This window comes from Lepidochelys olivacea (genome assembly GCF_965140295.1).
Source record: "Lepidochelys olivacea isolate rLepOli2 genome assembly, chromosome: 3".
NCBI classification, from domain to species: Eukaryota; Metazoa; Chordata; order Testudines; family Cheloniidae; genus Lepidochelys; species Lepidochelys olivacea.
In genome coordinates, this window is record NC_140413.1 from 60488867 (window position 1) to 60516603 (window position 27737).

The 27737-nt window shown below is 40.1% G+C and overlaps 1 protein-coding gene across 6 annotated transcripts in view; it reads left to right on the top strand.

Moving 5' to 3' along the window:
- Positions 1-27737, top strand: part of MYO6 (myosin VI) — a 179364-nt gene that overhangs the window by 102508 nt on the left and 49119 nt on the right. For all 6 annotated transcript variants that reach the window (XM_084624515.1, XM_084624518.1, XM_084624519.1 and 3 more), the window contains exons 15-20: positions 3918-3990; positions 15009-15136; positions 16761-16856; positions 17824-17997; positions 23704-23742; positions 26939-27032. In XM_084624515.1, coding sequence (XP_084480641.1) covers positions 3918-3990; positions 15009-15136; positions 16761-16856; positions 17824-17997; positions 23704-23742; positions 26939-27032 — 604 coding nt within the window. The remainder of the gene's footprint in view (positions 1-3917; positions 3991-15008; positions 15137-16760; positions 16857-17823; positions 17998-23703; positions 23743-26938; positions 27033-27737) is intronic.

Here is a 27737-nt window from a genome sequence, read left to right on the forward strand (position 1 = left end):
CTTCTCCACGTTTGCATTTACAGAGCTAGTACAGTGGATATAGGAAGGCTTATTTCTTATATCAGGAGCGGACATTAGCTTTAGAATCAAAGCAAATATATTCATACTCCTAAGCTTTGAGGTCATTCAAAACTGTCTTTTTCTACTTGTCCACTCCCTTCTCTTATCACATGACCCCCACCTTCAGTTTTGCTAAAGATGCCAACCTGATCCACTAGTGGGCTGGATGGTATATGGGCTTAGATTCCCTTTATTTAGGACAACTGTTCCTCAGGTGTTCAGTGGAGTTTCATATGTAACACCTTCTTAGACCATCCTCTAGGGTCTGTAAATGTGATTACTATGATGGGGGTCAGCTCTGGGGAGTTTCTAGGCTCCCAACCACCCTACATTTTCCTAGGATAAAATGGAGTTTCCCCTTTACACCAGGCTTTTTGCCCTTCTTTTTGTGGCTTGCACCCACTGTTCATAGGAAACAGCCAGATCCTGTACAGCTGCTTCCTGTACAGAACCTAAAGTGTTATCTCAAATGGTTTCTCTGATCTCAGAGCAAAAGCTCAATAAATGCCCGTATGCACAGGGGTCAGATAACTTGTCATAATCAGCCTCTTCCCCGTTTGCTCATCAAATCACAGATTTTACATACAGATTCTCTGTGACTCATCACCTTTTCAGAGGTTTCTAAATCTCACCCTGTACATGTTAGGGGTAATTTGAAATCTTTGCAACATAGCCTTTTAAAATTCATCATACTTCAAATCCTGTACAGTTTCCACTTCATTAAACACATTTAATGCTTCACCCGAGAGCTTTGCAATCACTGTGGGCACTTTCTGGGCTTCTGAAATTTTATGTAATTTGCACAGTCTTTCAAAAGTACAGAAGTATTCTTCAATACAATCTGATCCTTTGTTCTCCAGGGATAATTTATCTCAGCTGGGTGTTCCTTGTGGAGAGGAAACACTTGGGACCTGTGGGATCTGTCTATGCTTTTCCTACCAGCTCAGGTTACACTGTCTTTCCTTCCCTTTTTTTGGGCTGTCCCTTTTTTCAGTTCCATGTTTCTCTAATGGGAAGCTGTCTCCTCTTCCAGGGTTTGCTGATATGCTTCTCCTTGCTGTTGTCTTTCTGCCTCCCACTGACACTCATTTCAGCTTTCCACTTCTGGTATTCACACACTCCTGTCACAGCTGCTCATTCTTTATCTTTCTGTTCAGCCTTCAGTCTGGCTATTTCTAATTTCATAAACGTTTCGCTGTTGCTCATTTTTATACTTTCTTTTGTTGCCTGAAATAAATAGAAAAAAACAAACTGTAACTGTTTTGACTGTTCCCAACCTTCTCACATAAAATCTGCTTTATCAGTGCTTGAAATATGAACTTCAGTCAACCAGTCGGCAGTGTGTAAATCCTGTCCAGACCACACCACTGTGATGTTCTGATCAGGACTCCCAGAATTGTAAGCCACTGTCTTGCTCTTCTGCGTCAGCAAGTGAGAACTTTTCTGCTGCTAAGCTGTGTGTCAGCTCCCTGCCATTCCAGCCTGTCTGCCTTGCCAGCAAACTCCTCGAGAACCTACCAATTTAAACTATGTCTTGTAGGTAACAAGCAGTTAACCCCAGATGTCTCCCTGGGTATTCACTGGACACCCCCAGAAAGTATTAAATTCAATGCTTCCTAAGAGACATAGCACACATCAGCCTGTTAGCTTAGCTGAAGACTCAAATTTTACTTCAATATAACAGCACCGAGATGGTTTATAATAAAACTAAGAATATGTTTAAATCTCTGTTCTTTGTAAATAAATGATAATAAGCAAGGGAATAAGAGACAGCTGTGGTTGCAAACAAAACATACTTTTTAGTGTCTAAAACTTAATTTTAGCAAGTTACAAACTGTTACAAGTTAGTTTCCTCTCTTACATCAAGTTACCAGCGTCTCTGGTCCTCCTGGCCAAGGGATCCAGCTTTCACAGGCTCAGAGAGTGCTGTTCCCCATGTTCCCTAAATGATGAATAACTAAAATGTGTGTGCTTAATAAGTTGTCTCCTTTGCCACTCATTAGCTTGGTGGCTTTGTTTACCTTATATGTAAATATACTTTCCTTGTACTGTGCCTGTAATCAAGCCAGCCAGACATGCCAATCCACATTCCTTTGTTAGGCTTGGTGTATGCACTGCCTTCCAAACACACTTGAAGAACATATATTTCCAGCACACACACACGTAACTCTTTTTACACAGCCTGTACACAATGCTTTTTGGGAACAGTGTGTCACTAGTATGTTTCCATATGATACCTTACATAACACCTTTTTATATGCCTCTTATGACAACTGTGTGTTGTGGGTACTGAGTGTGCCAGGCCTGATATGAGTTACATTATGGTAGGCCCTCTGCCATTTGGCATTGAGGGGCATCCAGGGCCACAACTTATTGGTTAACTTCTCATGTAATAATCTCTATGCCTTCTATCTTGATGTCCATTTTTCATGGAAAAAGAATAGATCCACAATCCTGTTTGGGCCTTCTGGTTGCTGTGTAATATAAGCACATTTGGGAAATGTTTAATGTTCCCAATTTAATTTTTCTATTTGAAAATTCAGCTAAGCCATTTAATGTCCAAGGTTGTTATAGAATCATAGAATATTAGGGTTGGAAGAGACCTCAGGAGGTCATCTAGTCCAACCCCCTGCTCAAAGCAGGACCAACCCCAACTAAATCATCCCAGCCAGGGCTTTGTCAAGCCAGGCCTTAAAAACCTCTAAGGATGGAGATTCTACCATCTCCCTAGGTAATCCATTCCAGTGCGTCACCACCCTGTCCTGCAGTTATGTCTGGGTAGCATTAAAAAGTCAAATTGAGTTTGGAAAAAAAGTTTATTTTTTTGAAAGGTGAGGGGGAACAGGTAGGGAGGAAGGTGGAGAGGAGGAAGAATGATTGAGTCTTCATCTATTTTAGAACTTAGAAACTGCAAAAAAAAACCAACAACCCTCCAAAAGCTTATAATGTTCATTTAAAAATGTTTTAAATGTTACCTTTTTTAAAAAACGAAACAAAACCTCTTCATTTTATAATCTCCATGAGACATCTACTACCACACTTTGAGTTGCTGAAGGCACAAAGGAGATATGTATCTGAGAAGTAGCTTAATGGACAAGTAAAACACATTTTATATCTTAATGTTGTTTTCTGAAATACATTTCTGAAACTTTAAGAATTTAAAAATGTTTTGTTTGGTGCTAGTTGCACTTGGTTCTTAGAACCATTTCACATGTCATTAAGAGCCACAGCACAGGAGAAACTTTTATGATCATCAGAATGCTCAAATTAGCACTTAAAACATACTGTAAAATAAAATATCCCATGTTGAAAGTGTGAAGGAGAAAAGATCATAATTTTCTCATCAGGTTTATTGTGACATTCTAATCTGGGATTCAGAGATTTTTAGAATATTTTTGTATTCATTTTAGGAAGTCATTATTTTTTAATCAAGAATATATTATTTAGACTTTTAAAAAATTCTTGCATATATGTTTGAAAGTAATCAAGTAACCCTGCTAGAAACTAGAAATAAATTAAATTTAAAGATCAGTTTTTCCTGTTAATAATTTTTACATTAATTATTTTTCACAAAGTGCTGAACTCCAAATTATTCTAACATTTGAAAGTAATATTCTCAAGCCAAATATTGACATCTTACTGAAGTACTTTGTCCTCATTTATCTACAATATATATTGTATTGTTAGTGTTAAGGAAATGGAATTGGAACTATATTAAGCCGTATCCAAGCACTTTAAAATCTCCAGGTTGTTTGTTCATTGTCATTATAGAAGTTAAAATTGTCTCTTTTGGTGCATGGGAAAAACTGTGGTAAATGATATTTTCTCTGAAATATTTTTTATTTTTTCTATTTTAGGAACAAGAACTTTACCAGAAAGAAGGTCTGGGAGTCAATGAAGTGCACTATGTAGACAATCAGGATTGTATAGGTATGTACTTGAAAACCTTGTATGCTGTTTCATTAAAGTGTTATGGTCCTGGAGCATAGTGGCTTTCAATAGAATAGACCAAAATATGTTTAGTAGTGTAGTAATTTTGTCGTATCAATGACCATCCCAGCACTGGATCCTGCTGTTAGGTTTTAGTCCCTGATGCTGCAACTGTGTCTGTGTGGATGCAGAGATCTCTTCACTGATGCAGTTGCAAGACTGGGGTATATTTATTTTATTTTCTTGTGGCCATTGTTGCAGATGACCCTGCACCTCTCTAAGTACTGCCTGCTTCTGCCCATTGAGTTGTTCCTGCCCAGGGTCAAAGGGGGAGATTTCATCAGAGCCTCTGCAAGTTTGTTTTTGCAGAGAATAGACCAATAGTTCTGTCAGAAATTAATTTAGGGAAGATTCTTCTGCCCTATTGTAGCGGGGTCGTCACCCGCTCCAGCCCTGAAGGGGTTCAATCAGCCCTGGGAGAGCTAAGAGGCTAGGCTGATTGGGAGGGCAGCCTCAACTGGGACCATGCTGCAGTCAGGCCACAACTGGCCTTATATAGGGCTGTGAGCCAGGAGCTCAGGCAGAGAGTCTCTCCCTAGCTGTGGAGAAGAGACGGGCCTGGCTGCTTGAGAGCTCACCAGGGTACCTAGAATGAAGCAGAGCTGGGGAAAGGCCAGAGGAGCTGGGAGCTCCAGGCTGGAAAACCCATAGCCTGCAGGCCTTGCTGAAGGCCTAAAGCAGGTACTGGGGTTGCAGAGTGGCAGCCCAAGGTTAGGCAAAGGCAGCAGGTCCAAATTCTTCTTGCCGACGAGTGGTACAGACTGCAGTCTGCCCCAGTGTGTGGGGGCTAGATGAGGACTGGCAGTAGCCGCTGAGGCAAGGTGGGGATAGAGGGTGGGGATTCCCTGGGGAGGGGAGACCGAGACTGCGGGGGTACTACAGGGGGAAGAACCCTGATGTACAGGGGCACTGGGGTCCGGGAGAGATACAGGGGCCTGAAGCAAGGGGGACACCAGCCTGCAGAGGGCGCTCCGGAGACTGGAGAGCTAATTCTGAGGATGACCATCGGGAGGCACCGCACTGGTGAGTCGCCGCGTTGCTACACCTGTTTATATAATAGTAACACACAGAACCCCAATCAGTAATGGAGTCTCATTGTGATAGGTGCAGATAAATATATGCTCAGACATAGTACTTGCGCTGAAGATCTTATAATCTGAGAGTGGTGAACATGTGGAATTTTCCAGGTAAATTAATCAAAACAGATAATGTGAGGTATACAGAGCAATATTTTTGTTGCGTAAGGAGATTAAAAGATCTGCGAACCAAAGCAGAGATGTTTATATATTTGGAGATAAAGGGTTCCTTCCTTTAAATTTTTTGTCCGATTTTTCCCCATACACTTGTTGCTTGAACAGGGTGAATTAAAAACAAAATAAAAATTTAGATATTGCTATTGTTTTCAGTATGTGAGAGGGTTAAAATGGTCTATCTGCTCCCAACTTCTGTTACCATAATTGGGGTTATCCAGTATGATGAAGAGAGAAACTGACTTTGACATACAATTCAGTGCAGCATTGACTGTGGTAGCTTCAGGATCTCCATTTAGGGAAGCAGTGATGATGGTAGGATACCCCATCTGGCATCAGTTGCAAAGTCACCACTGGTGGTTCCTTCTGAGCATCTATAGATGTGTTCAGACATCTTTCCTTCTAGGCAGACAAGGACATGCATCGCTGGCTCTGCATTGGCCACTGGTAGCCATGTCAGGCAAAGATGACAGCTGGCTGCTGACAGAACAGTAGGAGATGATCCAGGGAAGAAAACCTGAAGGGTAGCAGCAAGAAAAGTGCTGTCTTGTTGTATGAACACAAACCAGCCCCATCTGGTAGTCTGATATGGGTACATTTCCATTAATGTCGTCATGGCTTAAGGAGGTTCCAGTTCCTACAAAAAAAAATCATTTTAAATGATTTCAGATGCCTATTTATTTTTTTTCAAATGTGCCCCAGAAGCAGAAAAGGGCTTTGTTATCTTAGTTAAATGGATGAGAAAAGACAGCAACACTGGTTTCTGTATAAATACATTTTCATTTGAGGCTTTGCTTTTTGTGTTGCTCACTGTTCAGTACTCACACATCTCAGTCTCAGATGGCTCCTTTTTTGCTTTATATTGCACCTTCCAAAATGTTCCAACTTCCAGTGACATCTGATAATTTATAATCAGTAGACTCCTTAAATATAGCGTTGATTTGATATGTCTGTATTTTGAGGGGCGGGGAATCGAATCACACTGTTCTCTGCCTCAGTGGAGATGCTACTGCCAGACACCAGATCTTGGGAATAAAGGATTCTTCTGCCTAAACCTATGAATTTAATATGGTTTCCTATAATAGAAATAAGGCAGGGCAATAATTACAGTGAACATCTGTAAGTAGTATTTGAATAAGGTACAGAATAAAGGTAGATTATGTTCGCTTAGGCAGTTACTTTTCAAATCGTCGTCATCTTTTCCTTTTTCCAAAGCCAAGGTTGGGTAGGGCCAAGGTTGGAAGCAGGTTTCACTTAAATCTGTTTTTGAGCTGCCATTTGAGCTTGTTGTTAAGGTGTTCCCTGGATGGTTTTATATACTGTGTTATACAACTGTCTTCTGGCTGACCGTGGCACCTCTCTCTCTCTGTCTCACCATGCACTCTTCCACAGAGAACAATTGCAGGCAGTCGGTATGGGGTCATTTTAGCGACTTGGTCAAACCGTTGTAGTTAGCACCCTTTGACAATTGTAGTTACTCACTGCACTTTTTCACTTTTCTGTGGATGCTGCTATTTCTTAATTTATCTAGTGTTGTCACACCTACAGCCAGAGGTGCTGGAACAATTTGTATAATGGGGGTGCTGAGAGCCATTGAACCAAACTATAAATGATGGAAACCACTTCAAGCTAGGGGGTGCTGTCACACTCCCAGCACCTTAGTTCCAGCACCGATGGCCTACAGCACAGGAACCTCATTTCAAATGTTCGTGGCTTTTGCTCCAGGCTCTTTGTCAGTACCCATGTTTCACCACCATAAAGTAATGTGGGTACAACGAGTGTTTTATATAAATCTAGTTTTAGCTGTCACAGATGTTGATTTAACCATCCAAACATTTTTATTCAGGCATGTGAATGTTCTGTTCTCAATAGCTGTCTGCCTGTCTGTGTCCTCTTCACATTATTTGTCATATGTTATGATGGAACCCAAATAGCATAAACCATCTACTTGTTTGGTTACTACACCATTGATAACTAGTTTAGCCTGTTGCTTGATTTTTGATGTTGCCATTAGTTTGGTCTTTTGTTAATTTGTTTTTAATCCCCATTCTCTGGATGTTGTGTACAAGTTAGTTGCTGCTTTTTGGTTTCATTCCTCCACAGGGAGTATCATTACAATATTATCTACAAAGTCAAGGTGATTGATGATCTGGTCCCAGTATTCTGCAGCCTCCGCCAATGTTACTTAGAGAGATTTGGACTGAGTACACATCCCTGTTTGACTCTACTTTTCACTTCAAACCATTCTGTCGTCTCACCACTGACGCTTACTGCATGCCAAACTAGGCTGTACGGACACTGTGATATTTGAATCCACTTCCTGCTAAAACTGTACCACTTTTCACAGAGTCTGTCTGTTAAGAGTTGAATGCTTTCTGAAAGTCAACGAATGTGCAAAATAAGTTCGTTGATTTCTCCCTCCTCCAAGATTTGACGCAAAACAAATCACTGATTTGTGGTGGACCATCCAGGTATAAATCAGCTAGTGACTCAGAAAGGATTTCCTCTGCTTTTCTTTTCATTTGGCTGAGAATCACTCTTTTGGAATACGTTGCTAGGAATGCTTATAAGACTTATTTCTCTGTAGTTGTCATAATCTGCCAGGTCACTATTCTTAAAGAGTGATGCAATAATTTGGTATTGCCAGGTTTCAGGGACTTCACCCTTTGTCCCTGAATAGTTTGTAAAGGAGCACGACCTTGCTTCTTCCACCATATTTTAACACTTGAGGCAATATACCATCTGTACCAGGTGTCTTGTTGATTTTTCAGGGGCATGACTGCAGTTTCAATTTCTGATTCCAATATGTGTCTTCCTTCATTGTTGCCTTCACAGTTGATAGCCTCAAAGACTATTCATGTTCAATAGCTGATGAAAATATTCTTTCCATGTTCTAAGCTTCTGATCTTTATCGACTATGTAGTTCCCCTGAGCATGGTGTAGCTGACTTCTACAGGTGTTAACTTCTCTGATAGTAATCTGACTTTCTGAAAAAGCCCTCTAGCATTACTTTATGTAAGTATTGTTCAAGTTCTTTGCCTTCTCTCTCAAGCCAGTCTTTCATAGCTTTTTTTTAAACTGTTCTTTTTAATTCCTTGTTGAGCTGTCTGTATTTCTTTTTTCCACTCAGGGTAATCTTTAGCTTTCAGATGTTATACTTTCTATTTCTTCTTGATAGGTTTTCAGTCTCTGGTGTCACCTAGTCTTTCCTTTTTTGGATACAGTCTCATCCCTAAAACCTCCTTGCTCATGGCAGGAATGAAGTATTTTGCCTCCTCCCAGAATTGGTCTACTGTTGTGTCCTCTAGGTCTAAGAGAGGGGCAAAGTGGCCACTGATGGTGTTCTGAAAGGTCACCATAGTGTCTGTATTTTTCAGAGCTTTGATAGACCCCTTTGCCGTCTTTTGCAAATTAACACTTCAAAAGCCTAAATACAAACTCAGACCAATCACTACCCCATGGTCTGAGTTTGTATTTAGGCTTCTGTAGACCTTGTAGTCTAGTACATTTGTTTTCCAGTGTTGTTTTACAAGATGGTGTTGATCATGTTTTTTGTAGTACCATCATTAGAAATCTTTATTTCTTTATTGACTCACCTGTGCTGATCTGCTGTGTGTTATTTAAATAGATTGTTGATAGCACAGAACTGAAGTAATCTGTCCCCTCGCTCATTTCTATGCCTTCTTTTCCCAGGTCTCCCAGTCCATATTATCATGACCCATCTTGGCAGTAAAGTCGTCCCCCCCTATGTTTTTATGATTCTGTGATTGTGAACAAAAAACTTCTAGAGAGGGTTCCGGGAATCTCCTCTTGATGTTCATTGTAAAATTGGCTTCTGACGTTGTCTTCTGCATCTGTTGTGGGTCTGTAGTTTTGTATTATAGTCACAGACCTTGTAATTTAACGCTCATTATGTGAGATGACACATGTATAGCTTTTCAAAGAACTGTAAGCTTTTTCTGGTAATATGAAGGCAATTTCCTTTGTTTGGGCATGTCTTTCCTTCCAAAGTAAATGATTTTACGATGCTTTATGGAAAGTTGGCCACTTCCAGTCCAGTTTGTTTCACATATATTGAGAATGTCTATAGAAAAGGATGTAGTTGTAATTTTATCTAACATTCTGGCTTTGCCGCATTGATACAGCCTTCTCATGTTCCAATGTATACTCTTATTCTGTTGCCAAACAATCTGTTCTTTCCTAGCCAACCTTTTGTGGCAGCCGAAATTCCCAAACTGCTGGCGCAGACCTTTTTAGGCTGGGTGTAGTCCAATCTAATTTAATTCTTGCCTGTTTTGTCAGTTTCTTGGCTTAGGTAAATACCTACACTGAAGCGGAGGCAGCCCCCTCCTGTTCACTACTCATGAAGGCTGCCTGAGTTGCATCATGAGGAGGTTAGAGTGAGGCATTGAGTTTGTAATCCCCACTCCCACTTATGGTACCACCACCCTCTCCAGTGCATGCGGAGAGATAGGTGCCTAAGAATAGAAAGCCAGCACACTGCGTGCAGCGCCACCTGAACTAGACAAAGTGAGATGCAGATGAGTAGGGTGTCCTAAATCCCACCCCTCCCAATTTTTAGGAGATTTTATCAAGAGTTAGGTGCCTAAGTCTGGGCTGCAGGGAGGCAACGTTTAACTCTGTATTCTTGCCAGCAAGTTGAAAAAGTATGGATTGAATGAATGGACTATAAAATGGATAGAAAGCTGGCTAGATTGTTGGGCTTAACGGGTAGTGATCAACGGCTCAATGTCTAGTTGGCAGCTGGTATCAAGCGGAGTGCCCCAGGGGTTGGTTCTAGGGCTGGTTTTGTTCAACATCTTTATTAATGATCTGGATGGTGGGATGGATTGTACCCTCAGCAAGTTCGCAGATGACACTAAAATGGGGAGAGAGGTAGACATGCTGGAGTGTAGGGATAGGGTCCATAGTGGCCTAGACAAACTGGAGGATTGGGCCAAAAGAAATCTGATGAGGTTCAACAAGGACAAGTGAAGAGTCCTGCACTTAGGATGGAAAAATCCCATGCACGACTACAGGCTGGGGACTAACTGGCTAAGCAGTAGTTCTGCAGAAAAACACCTGGGGATTACAGTGGATGAGAAGCTGGATATGATTCAGCAGTGTGCCCTTGTTGCCAAGAAGGCTAACGGCATATTGGGCTGCATTAGTAGGAGCAGATCGAGGGAAGTGATTATTCCCCTCTATTCGTCACTGGTGAGGCCACATCTGGAGTATTGCGTCCAGTTTTGGGGCCGCCACTACAGAAAGGATGTGGACAAATTGGAGAGAGTCCAGCGGAGGGCAATGAAAATGATCAGGGGGCTGGAGCACATGACTTACGAGGAGAGGCTGAGGGAACTGGGCTTGTTTAGTCTGCAGAAGAGAAGAGTGAGGGGGGATTTGATAGCAGCCTTCAACTACCTGAAGGGGGGTTCCAAAGAGGATGGAGCTCGGCTGTTCTCAGTGGTGGCAGGTGACAGAACAAGGAGCAGTGGTCTCGAGTTTCAGGTCTAGATTGGATATTAGGAAACACTATTTCACTAGAAGGGTGGTGAAGCACTGGAATGAGTTACCTAAGGAGGTGGTGGAATTTCCATCCTTAGAGGTTTTTAAGGCCCAGCTTGACAAATCCCTGGCTGTGATGATTTAGTTGGGGATTGGCCCTGCTTTGAGCAGGAGGTTGGACGAGATGACCTCCTGAGATCGCTTCCAATCCTGATCTTCTATGATTCTGTGAACTCCTCCACTCTGCCTGATGGAGAGAGGATTTGAACAGGGGAGTTTTGCCTCTGAGGAGTTTGTCATAACTACTGTTCTGTGGGAACAGTTCTGTGGGATACTCTGATGTGGCTCTCCCATCACTCTGGTTGAAGCTGTTCCATTTTAGATATATAGAATCACTGGAGCAGAGGGACTGGAGCCTGGGTCTTCCACCATCTAGGTGGGTGTCCTAACCGCCAGGCTATAGAGTCCTCTCTCTCTCTCACCCAATGACTAAGTATTTTTCTAAATTGGAGCAATTTCATCAGGAGAGGTTGAGGAGACCACATCAGAATATCCTATAGCCAGCATTTTAGAGCAGTCTCTGAAGAGGTTGGAGACCCCCATTCAAATCCTGTCTCCCTATCAAGCAGAGGAAGGAGTTGAACCTGAGTCTCCCATATCGTGGGTGAGTGCTCTAGTCAGTAGGCTAAAAGTTATAAGGGACCGCCACCGCCTCCTCCTCTAGTCAGATTTTGAATGGGTCCCAATCTAGTACGCATGCTCATACCACACTTTTTGGATCAAGCTCTGAAGGCAAGATAGACTGGAGAACACCTATCTGCACCTAGTTTAAGGATGGTGGTGGGGCTTACGCATAAGAGAGGCATCCAGATACCTAGAGAGAGGCACTGGGTCTATTCAGAGAGTGGGAACTTAGGCACTTCAATACTTTAATACATAAAAAATGTAGGTGTTGAGTGAGTTTTGGTGCTTACAGGGCTAGAGATCAGCCAAGAGGGGTTTTGTGGATTTCAGTGGCACTTAAAAGTGGAACGTAAGCACTTAAAACTTGAGTTTAGGCAAATACTAATGGGAATTGTGTGATCTTGGGGGACTTGGGAGATTCCCAGATATAGACTGGAGGACAAGTGCTAGTAATAATAATAATAGGGCTCAGATTTTCCTGGATGTGATAGCTGATGGATTCCTTCACCAAGTAGTTGCTGAACCAACAAGAGGGGATGTCATTTTAGGTTTAGTGAAGACCTTATAGAAGAAATGGTTGTCGGGGACAACCTTGGTTCGAGCGATCATGAGCTAATTCAGTTCAAACTAAATGGAAGGATAAACAAAAATAGATCTGTGACTAGGGTTTTTTATTTCAAAATGGCTAACTTTAAAAAAATAAGGAAATTAGTTAGGGAAGTGGATTGGACTGAAGAACTTGTGGATCTAAAGGCAGAGGAGACCTGGAATTACTTCAAGTCAAAATTGCAGAAGCTATCAGAAGCCTGCATCCCAAGAAAGGGGAAAAAATTCATAGTCAGGAGTTGTAGACCAAGCTGGATGAGCAAAATCTCAAGAGAGGTGATAGAAAGCCTATAAGGAGCGGAAGATGGAAGGGATCCACAAGGAAAGCTACCATATTGAGGTCAGAACATGTAGGGATAAAGTGAGAAAGGCCAAAAGCCATGTAGAGTTGGACCTTGCAAGGGAATTAAAACCAATAATAAAAGGTTCTATAGCCATATAAATAAGAAGAAAACAAAGAAAGAAGAAGTGGGATTGCTAGACACTGATGACGGAGTGGAGGTTAAGGATAATCTAGGCACGGCCCAATATCTAAACAAATACTTTGCCTCAATCTTTAATGAGGAGCTTAGGGACGACAAATGGGAATGAGGAATTACCACATCCGAGGTAGAAGTGAAGCTCGAATGGGACTAAATCGGGGGCCCAGATAATCTTCATCCAAGAATATTAAGGGAACGGCACATGAAATTGCAAGCCCATTAGCAAGAATTTTTAATCAATCTGTAAACTCAGGGGTTGTACTGTATGTCTGGAGAATTGTTAACACAGTTCCTATTTTTAAGAAAGGGAAAAAACGTGCTCCGGGTATTTATAGGCCTGTTTGTTTGACATCTGTAGTATGCAAGGTATTGGAAAAATTTTTGAAGGAGAAAGTAATTAAGGACATTGAGGTCAACGGTAGTTGGGACAAAATACAACATGGTTTTACAAAAGGTAGATCATGCCAAACCAACCTGATCTCCTTCTTTGAGAAGGTGACAGATTTTTTGGACAAAGGAAACACAGTGGATCTAATTTACCTTGATTTCAGTAAGGAATTTGATACGGTTCCACGTGGGGAATTATTAGTTAAATTGGAAAAGATGGAGATCAATATGAAAATTGAAGGGTGGATAAGGAACTGGTTAAAGGGGAGACTACAACAGGTCATACTGAAAACTGAATTGTCAGGCTGGAAGGAGGTTACTAGTGTAGTTCCTCAAAGATCGGTTTTGGGATCAATCTTATTTAATCTTTTTGTTACTGACCTTGGCACAAAAAGTGGGAGTGTGCTAATAAAGTTTGCGGGTGACACAAAGCTGGGAGGTATTGCCAATACAGAGAAGGACCGGGATATTGTACAGGAAGATCTGGATGACCTTGTAAACTGGAGTAATAGTAATAGGATGAACTTTAATAGTGAAAAGTCATGCATTTAGGGATTAATAACAAGAATTTTTGTTGTAAGCTGGGGACTCATCAGTTGGAAGTAACAGAGGAGGAGAAGGACCTCGGAGTATTGGTTGATCACAGGATGATTATGAGTCGCCAATGTGATATGGCCGTGAAAAAAGCTAATGCGGTCTTGGGATGCATCAAGCGAGGTATTCCCAGTAGAGATAAGGAGGTGTTGGTACTGTTATACAAGGCACTGGTGAGACCTCATCTGGAATATTGTGTGCAGTTCTGGTCTCCCGTGTTTAAGAAAGATGAATTCAAACTGGAACAGGTACAGAGAAGGGCTACTAGGATGATCTGAGGAATGGAAAACCTGTCTTATGAAAGGAGACTCAAAGAGCTTGGCTTGTTTAGCCTAACCAAAAGAAGGCTGAGGGGAGATATGATTGCTCTCTGTAAATATATCAGCGGGATAAATACCGGAGAGGGAGAGGAATTATTTAAGCTCAGTACCAATGTGGATGCAAGAACAAATGGATATAAACTGGCCATCAGGAGGTTTAGATTTGAAATTAGATGAAGGTTTTTAACCACTAGAGGAGTGAAGTTCTGGAACAGCCTTCCAAGGCAAGCAGTGGGGCAAAAGACCTATCTGGCTTCAAGACTAAGCTTGATAAGTTTGTACAGGGGATGGTATGATGGGATAGCCTAATTTTGGCAATTAATTGATCTTTGACCGGGGCAGATTGGCAGAGGCCCTGGGGTTTTTTTGCCTTCCTCTGCAGTGTGGGGCAAAGGTCACTTGCTGGAGGATTCTCTGCACCTTGAAGTCTTTAAACCATGATTTGAGGACTTCAGAAGCTCAGACATAGGTTAGGGGTTTATTACAGCAGTGGGTGGGTGAGATTCTGTGGTCTGCATTGTGCAAGAGGTCAGACTAGATGATCATGATGGTCCCTTCTGAGCTTGAATCTATGAAACCTAAGAGCATGGGTATATTTATTACTGTTATCTTCAAAAAACAGAATTTACATGTATTAAGTCTGGGGATTTAGATAAACAGTCAAAGCAGCATGGTTTTAAAAAGCAATCATGCCCAATGCTGCTGTGAGCATGCTGAAGTCTTTTCAGCTTTTTTCAGCTTTTGATCATCCTCTCTTGTTGCTATCATAGATTTATGATCCTTCCTCATACTGTTGATTCAGCACAGTGAGAAACCTGTATGAGAGACTTTTAAAAGCAAAACGGTGTATAGGCCTAAAAGACCTAGTACACCAGTGTATTTCTACTCTTCCATCATATCCTAGTTTCATAGCTGGAACTTGACAGTGAACTACAGAATACTGCTTAAATCAATAGCTATATGTGCCAAACTTGTTTGTAGTGATCAGATTTTTCCTTAACCTAAACTAAGATGGTTGTAATAATTATACAGTACCATGTTGGTAATATTTTTGAAGTAACATTCTTGTTCTGATAAGTAATTATATATAGCGTTTTCACAGACATTGATTTCTGTTTTACAAATAGATCTGATTGAAGCAAAATTAGTAGGTGTGCTGGATATTTTGGATGAAGAAAATCGTCTTCCGCAACCAAGTGACCAGCATTTTACTTCTATGGTGCATCAGAAACACAAGGAGCATTTCAGACTATCTGTAGGTTTACTTACTCTTCATTATTTTATAAAAATAAATTCCCAGAGTGGATGCTAATATAACGTAAGTTAGAAATCACTGTGAATAAAAAACCGAGTGGAAAACTCCAGTGATGTTCATACAGTCTGGTGGCAGCATGTTGCACTCCCATTTGGAAAATCGGTTTGGGTCTGAAGGATGGTAACAGTAGGCAGCCCTAGACTCTCTCTCAATGGACCCATGGAGCTTTCTTGACCAGAACAATGGCCGAGGCCAAGATCATTCTGGTGCAAAGTCCTCTCTGTCTATTATTGTATATTTTAAAAGATATTTTAAAAACCTGTGAGGAAGGCGTTGAAAGCAGTGTTTAGGTTTTATAGAATGATTTACTGAAAAGTAGAAAAACTTTCATTTTAGAAAGTGTTACATATTCACCTCTCCCTTAAAAAACAAAGTGTCTTAACTAATGCTGTGAAAACCTTTCTTTATGCAATCCCAATCATATGACATTCAGATGTTTTTACAAACTGTAAACTCAGTTTAGGTTTTATTGAAAGGTTCACTAAAGGTTTAACTTCCATCAAACTTGTGCATAATTTTAACTGTAGTGGATATCACAATCTCCCATGCATGTCTAATAATTTCTAGCTATGAAAAGGAAATAAAAAGGATTTTCATTTTGATGCTTTTAAAAAGGCAGAGTTGATACCATCAAATAACCCTTTTCCCCTTCCCTCTCCAAGATTCCTCTGAGATTTTTAGCTTTGAGTTTTGGCAAATATCTGTTTAGTCCAATTTTCTCAGTTTCCCACATAGTACTTTAAAGATGAAATGGTGGAACCTTTTGGGAAAGGTTTGTTTGTTTTTTAAGCATACGGTTAGAAGACTAACACAATCCCAGACTATGTATTTACACGCATATTTTAAAATACAAAAACACAAGAAATGCCACTTCCATAATAACTAAATACAGGCAAATTTAACAAAAGTATGTTTTCCTCTAAATTAATACTTATTTCCTTAACTGGATTCCTGTGCTATGAGAAATTCTTGTCAGACTCTTTAGGTTTTAGTAGTCAGCTAGTATTTGCAGCCTTTGGTTCCTAGTTCCGTCTCTTACAGCTGGGTCTTTCACCTTGTATCCAGCTATTCAACACTTAATTCAGAAGTCTACACAGCTAATTTGCAGCTGTTGTAGCTTCCATCCTGTGACACCCCATGCTTGGACAACTCATCAAGGCAAATTTCAATGTCGCTGTCTTACTTTTGGATGAAAATATTTACAAGATAAATTTGAGCCTCTATTCCCTATCATTATGACAATACTGTGCACCAACCAAATATTCTATGCCACCTGTGGGAATTAGTGTTGAACTAGGAAGCAGTTGTGACGATAAAAATTATTAATCTTGGCAGTTGCAGTGGCATTTTACTGTGAGTTGCAGGCGCATTCAAAAAAGCTCAGGATGAAGAAAAAGTTTGAATCCCAGTGAATTGAAATAGTGGAGTTTCTCACAGCTTTAATCTTAACCTGTAGGAAAGGCCATAGCATCTAATATTTCTAGCAGAAAAATATGATTTGAAAATGTACTGTTCTGATTTTGTCCTTAATGATTTTTCTGTGTAACTTGTTTTTTTATTGCAGATTCCCAGGAAGTCTAAATTGACTGTTCACAGAAATATCAGAGATGATGAGGGCTTTATTATCCGACATTTTGCTGGAGCAGTGTGCTATGAAACGGTACCTTGATTTAACAAACTCATGTTAATTATTTCATTTGTACTGCCCTGTTCTCCTTTATATTATTAGTGTTTTCCTATGAAATCTAGGAAATTGAGATCACTTGGCATAATCAGGCAAGTTAAAAATTCTTCCGGTTTAACTTTAAATGTCCCCCACCCCCACTCCCAAAAAAAGACATGGACACTTCAAATTCTTCTTTATGCTGATTAACCCAATACGTCTAACCAATCAATAGAAGTATAAATATAATTGCTTGTTGTTACTGCTAGCTCAGTAGTAAATGTATTCAGAGTTCAGAAATGCCCTGATCATTATTCCATTAAAGCAAAATTCTCCTTGATTCCAAAGCATAACATTAGGTGCAAACTTCTCAGTCTTTGGTTTTAGTCAATTTAGTTGGTAAGACTGACCTTTTAAATGCATCTTCAAGTTAGCGACTAAAATATCCCAATTATTTCTCACTTCATTTGCCAACACTAATATGTACAAGTTAAGGTCTGAATAATAATTCTGCATTTCTACAGCACCTTCTAAGGATCTCAAATTGCATCACAAGCATTAAGAAATCAAGCCTCACAACACGGCTGAGGGGTGAGGTAATGAGAACTGAAAATAGAAACCAGGGGTAAAATTCTGATGCTATTGTAGTCAATGGCAGAACTAGCACTGACTTCAGTACGGACTAGGCTTAGCCAGGATTTCAAATCACATCTCATGACTCCCAGTCCTGTGCTTTAAACATAAGACCAGCTTTTCTCCCTTTACTGTTGTTAGTGTCAGACACAGACAATAAATATTCTACAATTATATATTAAATACCCACCCCCCCAAATTCTTGGTATTTTAGCATTAGGTATTTTTGGTGGGATATTTTGAACAAAGGATGTCTTTATGTAGGACTAAGTAAAGCTATTAGTACTGTGAAGTTTATATGCAACGCTTTACTGGTTTGTTTCCTTTTCAGACCCAGTTTGTGGAGAAAAACAATGATGCTTTGCACATGTCCCTTGAATCTCTTATATGCGAATCCAAGGATAAGTTTGTCCGGGAACTATTTGAATCTACCACTAATAACAACAAGGATCCCAAACAAAAAGCAGGAAAGCTTAGCTTCATCAGTGTGGGAAACAAATTCAAGGTATTGGAATACTAAAAATGAGTTCTTTCCTTTAGTATGTTGCTTTTAAATTGCTTGAAATGAATGGAACGTTAAGTATGGGAAAATCAGATGATAATGTTTCATGAAAAAAATCCTCTTAAACAGCTGTTCTTCAAATAAAATGTAATAAAACCACATCTTCAAGTTAAATGATGGCCTGTGCTATGCAAACAATGAAGATTGTTTGAAGGCAATCCTTGCTTTTATTTTAAAATGCAGCAGCTTATAATTCTGTTTTTCCCCAAATTCAAATAAAACTTTTGAAGCACAAGTTCCAAGTTCTTGTTCTATATCTGGAACCTATAGTTCTAAGTTTGACAAAAAGTGTTCTTCCATTCTATTTGAAGGTGTAGAGGTAACAGTTTGTCAGTAAGTTGCCACCTCAGCATTTAAAAGGTAACCTTAAAACTTCATTTCAAATGGTGCAAAACAGCAGTAGTGATTGCTTTGACAGATATTTTCAGTATGCTGAGTACTTCCTTTTTCACTACCTGACCATAGTATCTGATGCGTCTCCTAATTTTTTCCTTTCTTCCACTTGGTGTAAAGCTGACCTTCAAGCCTTGTCTTCTCCACATGTTTTCTGCTTCCTTTCCTCATTCAGCAGTTTTATTTTTAGCTGGATTATTTCAGCTCAGGATGACTAGAGAGAACTATAGGGAAGTTGAGAGAGGAAAAGCAGGCACAGCCAGGGGCTGCAGGTAAATTTATTACCTTAATGGACTCATTATTTTATAGCTGCTGCAATTTCAGCATGAGTTCTTCTTTTCAACACATCAGTGTTCATAATGTTTTGTACCTCTGTGGCATTTTGAGTGTATATGTTCTACTTACAGTAATTCATAAGTGTTAATTTCCCAGACATAATACATACCCTTAATGAACAGTTAAAGCACTGGAAATTTCAGTTTCACTTCAAATAGCACTGGGGAATGTATCACTACCAAAGGAGACTTTATTTCTTCTGTGGTTTAAGACTGGAAATTTTTCACTTGTGTATCGAGAAATGTGAATAAATCAGTCTTGAATTTCTCTAATTGTAACAGTTACCTGAGCAACTTGAGAGAGAAGATGAAACCATTTACAGAATTTGTTCATGGGTCTCACTGGATCATTCCTTGCTACTCAATCATGAGCATATATAGATTTTTGCATAAAGCCATTGTTGTTTCTTGTAAAACTGCATATTGACACTCACAGTTAAATTATTTCCTCCAAAACAATGCTTACATAAAATACATTCCTTAATAAATTTAATGACAGGTTTCAGAGTAGCAGCCATGTTAGTCTGTATTCGCAAAAAGAAAAGGAGTACTAGTGGCACCTTAGAGACTACCCAATTTATTTATTTATTCGTGAGCTACAGCTCACTTCATCGGATGCATTCAGTGGAAAATACAGTGAGGAGATTTATATACACACACAGAACATGAAAAAATGGGTGTTATACACACTGTAAGGAGAGTGATCACTTAAGATGAGCTATTACCAGCAGGAGAGCGGGGGTGGGGGAGAAGAAAACCTTTTGTAGTGATAATCAAGGTGGGCCATTTCCAGCAGTTAACAGGAACGTCTGAGGAACAGTGGGGGGTGGGGGAATAAACATGGAGAAATAGTTTTACTTTGATTAAAGATTAAATAAGATTGATCCCAAAACCGATCCCTGAGGAATTACACTAGTAACCTCCTTCCAGCATGTCGGCAGAAGCACTCTATGTAGAAGTCCAGTCTGTTGTTTCGACCTTCAGGAGGAGTCCACCTAGAATCCTTCTTTTTGTAGTGTTGGTAGGAAGGTGTCTGTGGGGTAGTATGTTGTTCAGAGGTGTGTTGGAAATATTCCTTGAGTCGGAGACGTCGAAAATAGGATTCGAGGTCACCACAGAACTTTATCGTGTTCATGGGAGTGGAGGGGCAGAAGGAGAGGCCCCGAGATAGGACAGATTCTTCTGCTGGGCTAAGAGTATAGTTCTATAGATTGACAATATTGCTGGGTGGATTAGGGGAACTGGACTTCTACATAGAGTGCTTCCGCCGATGTGCACAGGCTGAAATTGTGGAAAAGTAGCATCAGTTGCCCCATAACCTCAGCCGTGCAGAACACAATGCCATCCACAGCCTCAGAAAAAACTCTGACATCATAATCAAAAAGGCTGACAAAGGAGGTGCTGTCGTCATCATGAATAGGTCGGAATATGAACAAGAGGCTGCTAGGCAGTTCTCCAACGCCACTTTCTACAAGCCATTACCCTGTGATCCCACTGAGGGTTACCAAAAGAAACTACAGCATTTGCTCAAGAAACTCCCTGAAAAAGCACAAGCACAAATCCGCACAGACACACCCCTGGAACCCCGACCTGGGGTATTCTATCTGCTGCCCAAGATCCATAAACCTGGAAATCCTGGAGACCCATCATCTCAGGCATTGGCACCCTGACAGCAGGATTGTCTGGCTATGTAGACTCCCTCCTCAGGCCCTACACTACCAGCACTCCCAGCTACCTTCGAGACACCACTGACTTCCTGAGGAAACTACAATCCATCGGTGATCTTCCTGAAAACACCATCCTGGCCACTATGGATGTAGAAGCCCTCTACACCAACATTCCACACAAAGATGGACTACAAGCCGTCAGAAACACTATCTCCAATAATGTCATGGCAAGCCTCGTGGCTGAACTTTGTGACTTTGTCCTCACCCATAACTATTTCACATTTGGGGACAATGTATACCTTCAAATCAGCGGCACTGCTATGGGTACCCGCATGGCCCCACAGCATGCCAACGTTTTTATGGCTGACTTAGAACAACGCTTCGTCAGCTCTCGTCCCCTAATACCCCTACTCTACTTGTGCTACATGGATGACATCTTCATCATCTGGACCAATGGAAAAGAAGCCCTTGAGGAATTCCACCATGATTTCAACAATTTCCATCCCACCATCAACCTCAGCCTGGACCAGTCCACACAAGAAATCCACTTCCTGGACACTACGGTGCTAATAAGCGATGGTCACATAAACACCACCCTGTACCGGAAACGTAGTGACCTCTATTCCTACCTACATGCCTTCAGCTTTCACTCAGACCACACCACACAATCCATGGTCTACAGCCAAGCTCTACGATACAACCGCATTTGCTCCAACCCCTCAGACAGAGACAAACACCTACAAGATCTCTATCAAGCATTCTTACAACTACAATACCCACCTGCTGAAGTGAAGAAACAAATTGACAGAGCCAGAAGAGTACCCAGAAATCACCTACTACAGGACAGGCCCAACCAAGAAAATAACAGAATGCCATTAGCCATCACCTTCAGCCCCCAACTAAAACCTCTCCAACGCATCATCAAGGATCTACTACCTATCTTGAAGGACGACCCATCACTCTCACAAATCTTGGGAGACTGGCCAGTCCTTGCTTATAGACAGCCCCCCAACCTGAAGCAAATACTCACCAGCAACCACACCCCACACAACAGAACCACTAACCCAGGAACCTATCCTTGCAACTAAGCCCGTTGCCAACTGTGTCCACATATCTATTCAGGGGACACCATCATAGGGCCTAATCACATCGGCCATGCTATCAGAGGCTCGTTCACCTGCACATCCACGAATGTGATATATGCCATCATGTGCCAGCAATGCCCCTCTGCCATGTACATTGGTCAAACTGGACCGTCTCTATGTAAAAGAATAAATGGACACAAATCAGACATCAAGAATTATAACATTCATAAACCAGTCGGAGAACACTTCAGTCTCTTTGGTCACTTGATTACAGACCTAAAGGTCGCAATATTACAACAAAAAGGCTTCAAAAACAGACTCCAACGAGAGACTGCTGAATTGGAATTAATTTGCAAACTGGATACAATTAACTTAGGCTTGAATAGAGACTGGGAGTGGATGCATCATTACACAAAGTAAAACCATTTCCCCCTCACCCCCACCCCGCACTGTTCCTCAGACGTTCCTGTTAACTGCTGGAAATGGCCCACCTTGATTATCACTACAAAAGGTTTTCTTCCCCCCCACCCCCGCTCTCCTGCTGGTAATAGATAATCTTAAGTGATCACTTTCCTTGCAGTGTGTATGATAACACCCATTTTTTCATGTTCTGTGTGTATATAAATCTCCTCACCGTATTTTCCACTGAAAGCATCTGATGAAGTGAGCTGTAGCTCACGAAAGCTTATGCTCAAATAAATTGGTTAGTCTCGAAGGTGCCACTAGTACTCTTTTTTTTTAATAAATTTAAGTAAATGTAAATAATTTGTTAAAATTAGATAAGAAAAGTATGTAGCATCAGTGAAAACTGAGTAGCAGGTTAGTTGGGCCGGGCCTACCCAGCCTCTTATGACACTCCTTTATTCATCCCAGCTGTATGTGCTAGAGTCCACCAGCTTCATCTGCAAGAAAAACCAATAGGCCCCTTCTTTCTCTGCAGGAGAGATGCTGGTAGCTTTAGCTGGAGCAGCAGCAATGTATTTGGTAGACCCCTACACAGATCCCTGCACACTAGGCTCCCTGAGAATAATAGACCAGCTAGTCTAAAATAAGAATCTTGAAAACAATCCTGTTTTATGGTACACAGTACAGTAGTAAGGGCAGAACTGTGCCTGACCACTTGGTATCAGAATTTTGTGTAATGTCACATTCCACAATCAGTACTGTAAGCATCAGCAAGTCAAGCATTACGCTAGTCTTTGAAAGATCAGGCTACTCTTGTGCCAAAAATTTAACCATGTCTCTTGAGCTGGTTCCCTGCATATGTAAGTCCTAACCAAATGCTAATACATAGAAGTTGTAATGTGCTACTCAGATGCCTGCATCTGTAGTTGAGGCCTAAGGCTCTCATCCTTTGATACACACAGTCAGTTTCAGAATCAGGGCGTTAATTAATTTCTCTGTTTGTTTAAATTCCATCTAGGATAAATATAGGATTCCCCCCCACTCCCAAATAAAATGAAGACTTATCTGTTGATTGTCATATTCAAAGAACAGTTCAGTGTAAAGTAATTCTGAGGATTTTAGCTGGCCAAATATATGACACATTAATCCATTAAAATGTTAAATCCGGATCGTAGGTAGCCTTGAGTAATGGTGAGCACAGCATCTCTTGTAAAGAGAATTTAAAAAAAGAAAAGAAAAGCAGTGTTAAATGTCTTGACGTGCAAACTGTGTTGAGAATGTCCTTATCCATGTAGTGTTTGACATGCTGATGCACATTACTCCTTACTATTTGTAGCTTTTCATAGATTTTAAGTTTGATTTATATTATTCATATCACTGCTGTCCAATCACCTCATTAACTCTACTATGTATACAACATTTTCCTTATTTATTTTCCTACTGGTGTATGTACTTTGAATATCTAATTGCTAATTTTCAGACAATAAAGAGATATACACATGCAATTATTATACCATTCAACACAAGAGTATTCAACATAAGCAGTTTCCTTGGTGTGACTCAAGTCCTCTTGCATGAAGTTGTCTAAGATTTGTTCATGTGTGGTTTATCAAAACTGAATGAGCTACTATTCATGCACACACCTAACAATAACTGATGCATGCAATAGTGTTGTGTCACTCTAATTTATAACCGTCATAGTAAGACAGACACTTTATGGTTCTCTAATATGAAGTATTGAATTGTTTCATTTTTTTTTGACAGACTCAATTAAATTTGCTCCTTGAAAAGCTTCGTAGTACTGTAAGTATAAATATAGATGCAAATTCTGTATTTTCCTTTATCGCTCCGCTCACGTTAACCAAGAGTTTTGGCTTAAATTTAATGTTTTTATAATAATAAATAGTCACTTCAAAAATGTCACCCAGTTGCAAAACAGGATAATTTTAAGTGTATTGCTACCTAGGTGCTGATTATTATTAAATTCATAGACTAAATATTAAAGTTACTGAAAGGAAAGTTGCTTTGTATTGTAGCATGGAAATTCTACCAGTTCAGATAAAGTGCATTAATATTACTTAGTTTTATCAAGTCTCCAATTCCTTTCCCGATCATTTCCCTTTCCTCTAGTCTACTTGCTTCTCACTCATGGGTAATCTGCCATCCTGTGTTTGATTTATTTTTGTGACCAGATTTTGATTCACTGTATATCTGTAGTTTAACTCATGAACAGCCAGGGTTTTGAACAAGTTCTAGGAAAACTCTTAACTCTGATAATTTTATTTTTTATTTGTTGTAGAGTGGCACTTTATTTTTCCATCCCCTTTTCACTACACGTTCACATTTTCAAGTGTGAGAAGGGAATCTAGAGAATCTAGGAATGAAGTTTTACATCTCTTTTTTTCGGGGGGGGGGGCATTTAATCTAATACATTCATGTAATTGAATTGGTAGCAGGAAAAAAACCTCATACCCCCACCTCCATCCCTACTCCCAATATTAAAATTAGTTCACATTAACTTCATTCACTTTCTCTCTAATCCTCTACTGTGATTTGTTTCTGCTTCTCTCACCTACACCCTTTAAAATTCTGCCTAGTGGTAACCCTCCCTCCATAGCCGGTCAGTGCTGCTGGTAGATGGAGGAGTTTGCGTTACGTCTTTACATTTCAGGTCCAGGATTTAGATGAGCATATTTCCCATTTATTGTAAATTCTGTTTTAATTTATTTTTATGCAGATCCTCAGAGAATACTAGGCATGGGTTTCAGTAAAAGATGCTGCTTGTAACTACCAAATTGCTAATATGCTTCAGTGTTAGAAAGGTTTGCTGCATTAAAAATCTTCGAAGAAGCTCTTGAGCCAAATTAATCAATTTTTAAAGAGCTTTAGTTCATTAGTGAAAGACAAACATGACTAACCATGTTTCACAGCCCTTTGCTACTTCCTCAGGGCTTCTGGAGTTGCACAGCCATTTGTCTGATTTTAACTTCCTGGTTGCATTGGCTCCACAACTCATTGCTTGATCCCTCAGTATCTAGTTCAGGCAGTCATCTTTGAGGAATTTGGCTAAAAAGCCACTATACCTTTTCTGTCTTTGATGTGGTTTTACAGAGAAGCAAATGGTCTACTCTTGCAAGCCCTCCATGAATGTGTACTCTGTTTCTTAGATACCTCTTATGTGCAGGATACATCTTCCTAGTATTTTTGTAGGTCTAGAAGTATTCCCTATCAGATCAACCGCCTCCTTGTCATTAAACAGCTCACTTCATGAGAGGATATTACAGCTGACTGTACTCCTGTGCTCTATAAGTATGAACTAGCAGCTTCCCGTTCCACACTTAAATCTCTCTCCTATGTTTGTCTTATCCTCTGAGATTTTTTTAAATTTCTCTCTTCCTTTTCCATTCTTTGTGTCTTTCTTCAGTGCTTAGGGCATAGAAATTACGGTTTCTATACATAACGAAGGGAATCCAACCTACATTTCACACATCTTTAATCTGGATAACAAATTCTGCTTTACTTGCTGGAAGATTACCCATTAGTACGGAGAGAGTTTAGCTCAGGAAATAGATTGCAGAGTTAGTGGTGTGTTACCTCACTTTTCACTGAGTCAGAGTTATCATACTTGTGAATTTATATATTTACAATTTCTCTAACATTATGGTCAGAGGAAGTAATCAAACTGAGTTATAGTTGAACTTTAGGGAATCAAGAACTCTATAAATAGAGGTAGAAAAACATTTTAGCCAATGCAACTTCTTTAAAAAAAATTTAGATGTAGTAAATTATCCTGCTTATTTAACTAGGATAGTAATCGTTAAACTTTATGCTTTGATCTAATTTCTTAAAAAACAAGTTAGATCATAGAGAACCATAAAATTCTAGTCCATTTATATCATCTCTGCTTTTTAAGCTCAGAATGGTGTGGGGCCTCTCCCTATTTCAGTATTACTTTAGCAAATGTCTTCAGACACTTTTTGGTAGGAATACTAAAATTCTTCTTGTTTATATTAGGATAGTAACCAAAAATATGCTTAGCACTTCTCAGACATAACAAAAGATAGTCTGTGCCCCAAAGAGCTGGATCCTAGTCTTCAAACATGTTTTGCCCTGCCCCAGACTCAAAGCTGGCATGAATGACCAGGTGAAAATTCTTCTTTCCTAGGGAAATCTTAGAACCAATGTAGCTAACTGTTCATCAGCCCTCTTTCAGCAGTTGGAGTTCAAGGGCTTGTCCCGGAGAAGGGGGCATGGCCAGGGTGCTACTTAACTCCAGTGGTCTTAGAGTTACCAGGATTGGGGGCATAAAGATGACATACAGCTACCTTTGCCCAACCCTTTCCTTTCCTCCCCTGACCCCCAGGACCTGTGCTGAGCACAGTTTTACAGCTTGGCTAGACCTGAGATTTGGTCCCAAGAGGAGGGGGGAGAGAGAGATACAAGGTACAGTCGAAGCAGTCACAGGTCAGGGTAGTCACAGTGAGGGTAGTCACAGGTCATATTAATCCCAATTTTATTCTAACATACAGCATGAATGGGATTTTTTTTTAAATGTCAGGGAAGACACTGGTGAGCAAGGAATGAGTGGTTAAAGAAGGAACTGTTTTGAGGGATGAAAAAAATGGAGAGAGAGATGGTTGGATGGAAGCGTAAAGAGATGGTATTAGTTGCTTGTCTTTTTCAAGCAAGATGATTATAGTAGTGGAGATAGAGTACAGCTAGACTGGTGCAATAATAATTGGATTCAGTTATTGATGGGAAGAAAAAAATTGTTGAATGAAAAGAAGGTGAGGTTCTATTGACAGTTTGAACTTTGAGATCAATTGCGTCAAGATATGTTGAGTGCAAAATGGATATGAAAAGACTGAGAAGCATAAAAAGTCAGTTTCTCTCTTTAGAAATCTATTACTGTTCCTTTGTTATGTAATTCTTAAATGATCACTTATTTCAGAAGGTTTAAATTTATGTAGATTCTGCTATCTTGCTGTCCTGACAATAGGGGTCAAGCTTTATTCGCTGCATCAAACCTAATTTAAAGATGACAAGTCACAATTTTGAAGGGGGACAGATTCTTTCTCAGCTCCAGTGTTCAGGTAATGTATTCCTCTTTTTTTTAAATTTTGTGTGTTACAGATTCACACAAAGTTGGAATGTCTATCGTTGAAACAATGTTTCCTTGATTGGATAAATATTTCTGTTCTTAATTTAATGGTGTCTAGATACAATTAAATGATTTGTATCTAATTAATATTAGTATTAGTATTAATTAATTTTGATTCTCAGTAATCAGATAATTATTTTTAAGTAAGACAGTGCAGCCATCGTATTTTAGACTTTTTCAGTGTTAAATGAAAAGCTGGCAAGCATTATGCACTCCACAACATTAAAATATACAATACAAATTCAAATTCACAATGCATAGTATAAGACTGCCCATGTAATACTTGCTCAGATAAGAAAGAATCTAGCAACCCCTACATCTGATCACTCTCTTTAATCCTCTACGCTCTTCCTCCCCCAAACACCTGAAAATACAAATAATGAACTTTGTAGTGTGTCCCAAAAGATGGACTGAGCAGGGGATATGAGTTTCAGAGTTGAAGACTCATTACAAGAAACACCTGGTCAGCACTCTTTTCATGTTTAAACTGATGGTGTTCCAATTTGAGCGCATCTGCTGAACTGCAGGGGTGTTGCACAGAACAAGAGGCAGTACCTCAGAAAGCCAGGTCCCAAACCACTGAAGGGATTCATCTGTTAGTACCACCACCCTGTTCTCTGCCTGGAAACAAATAGAC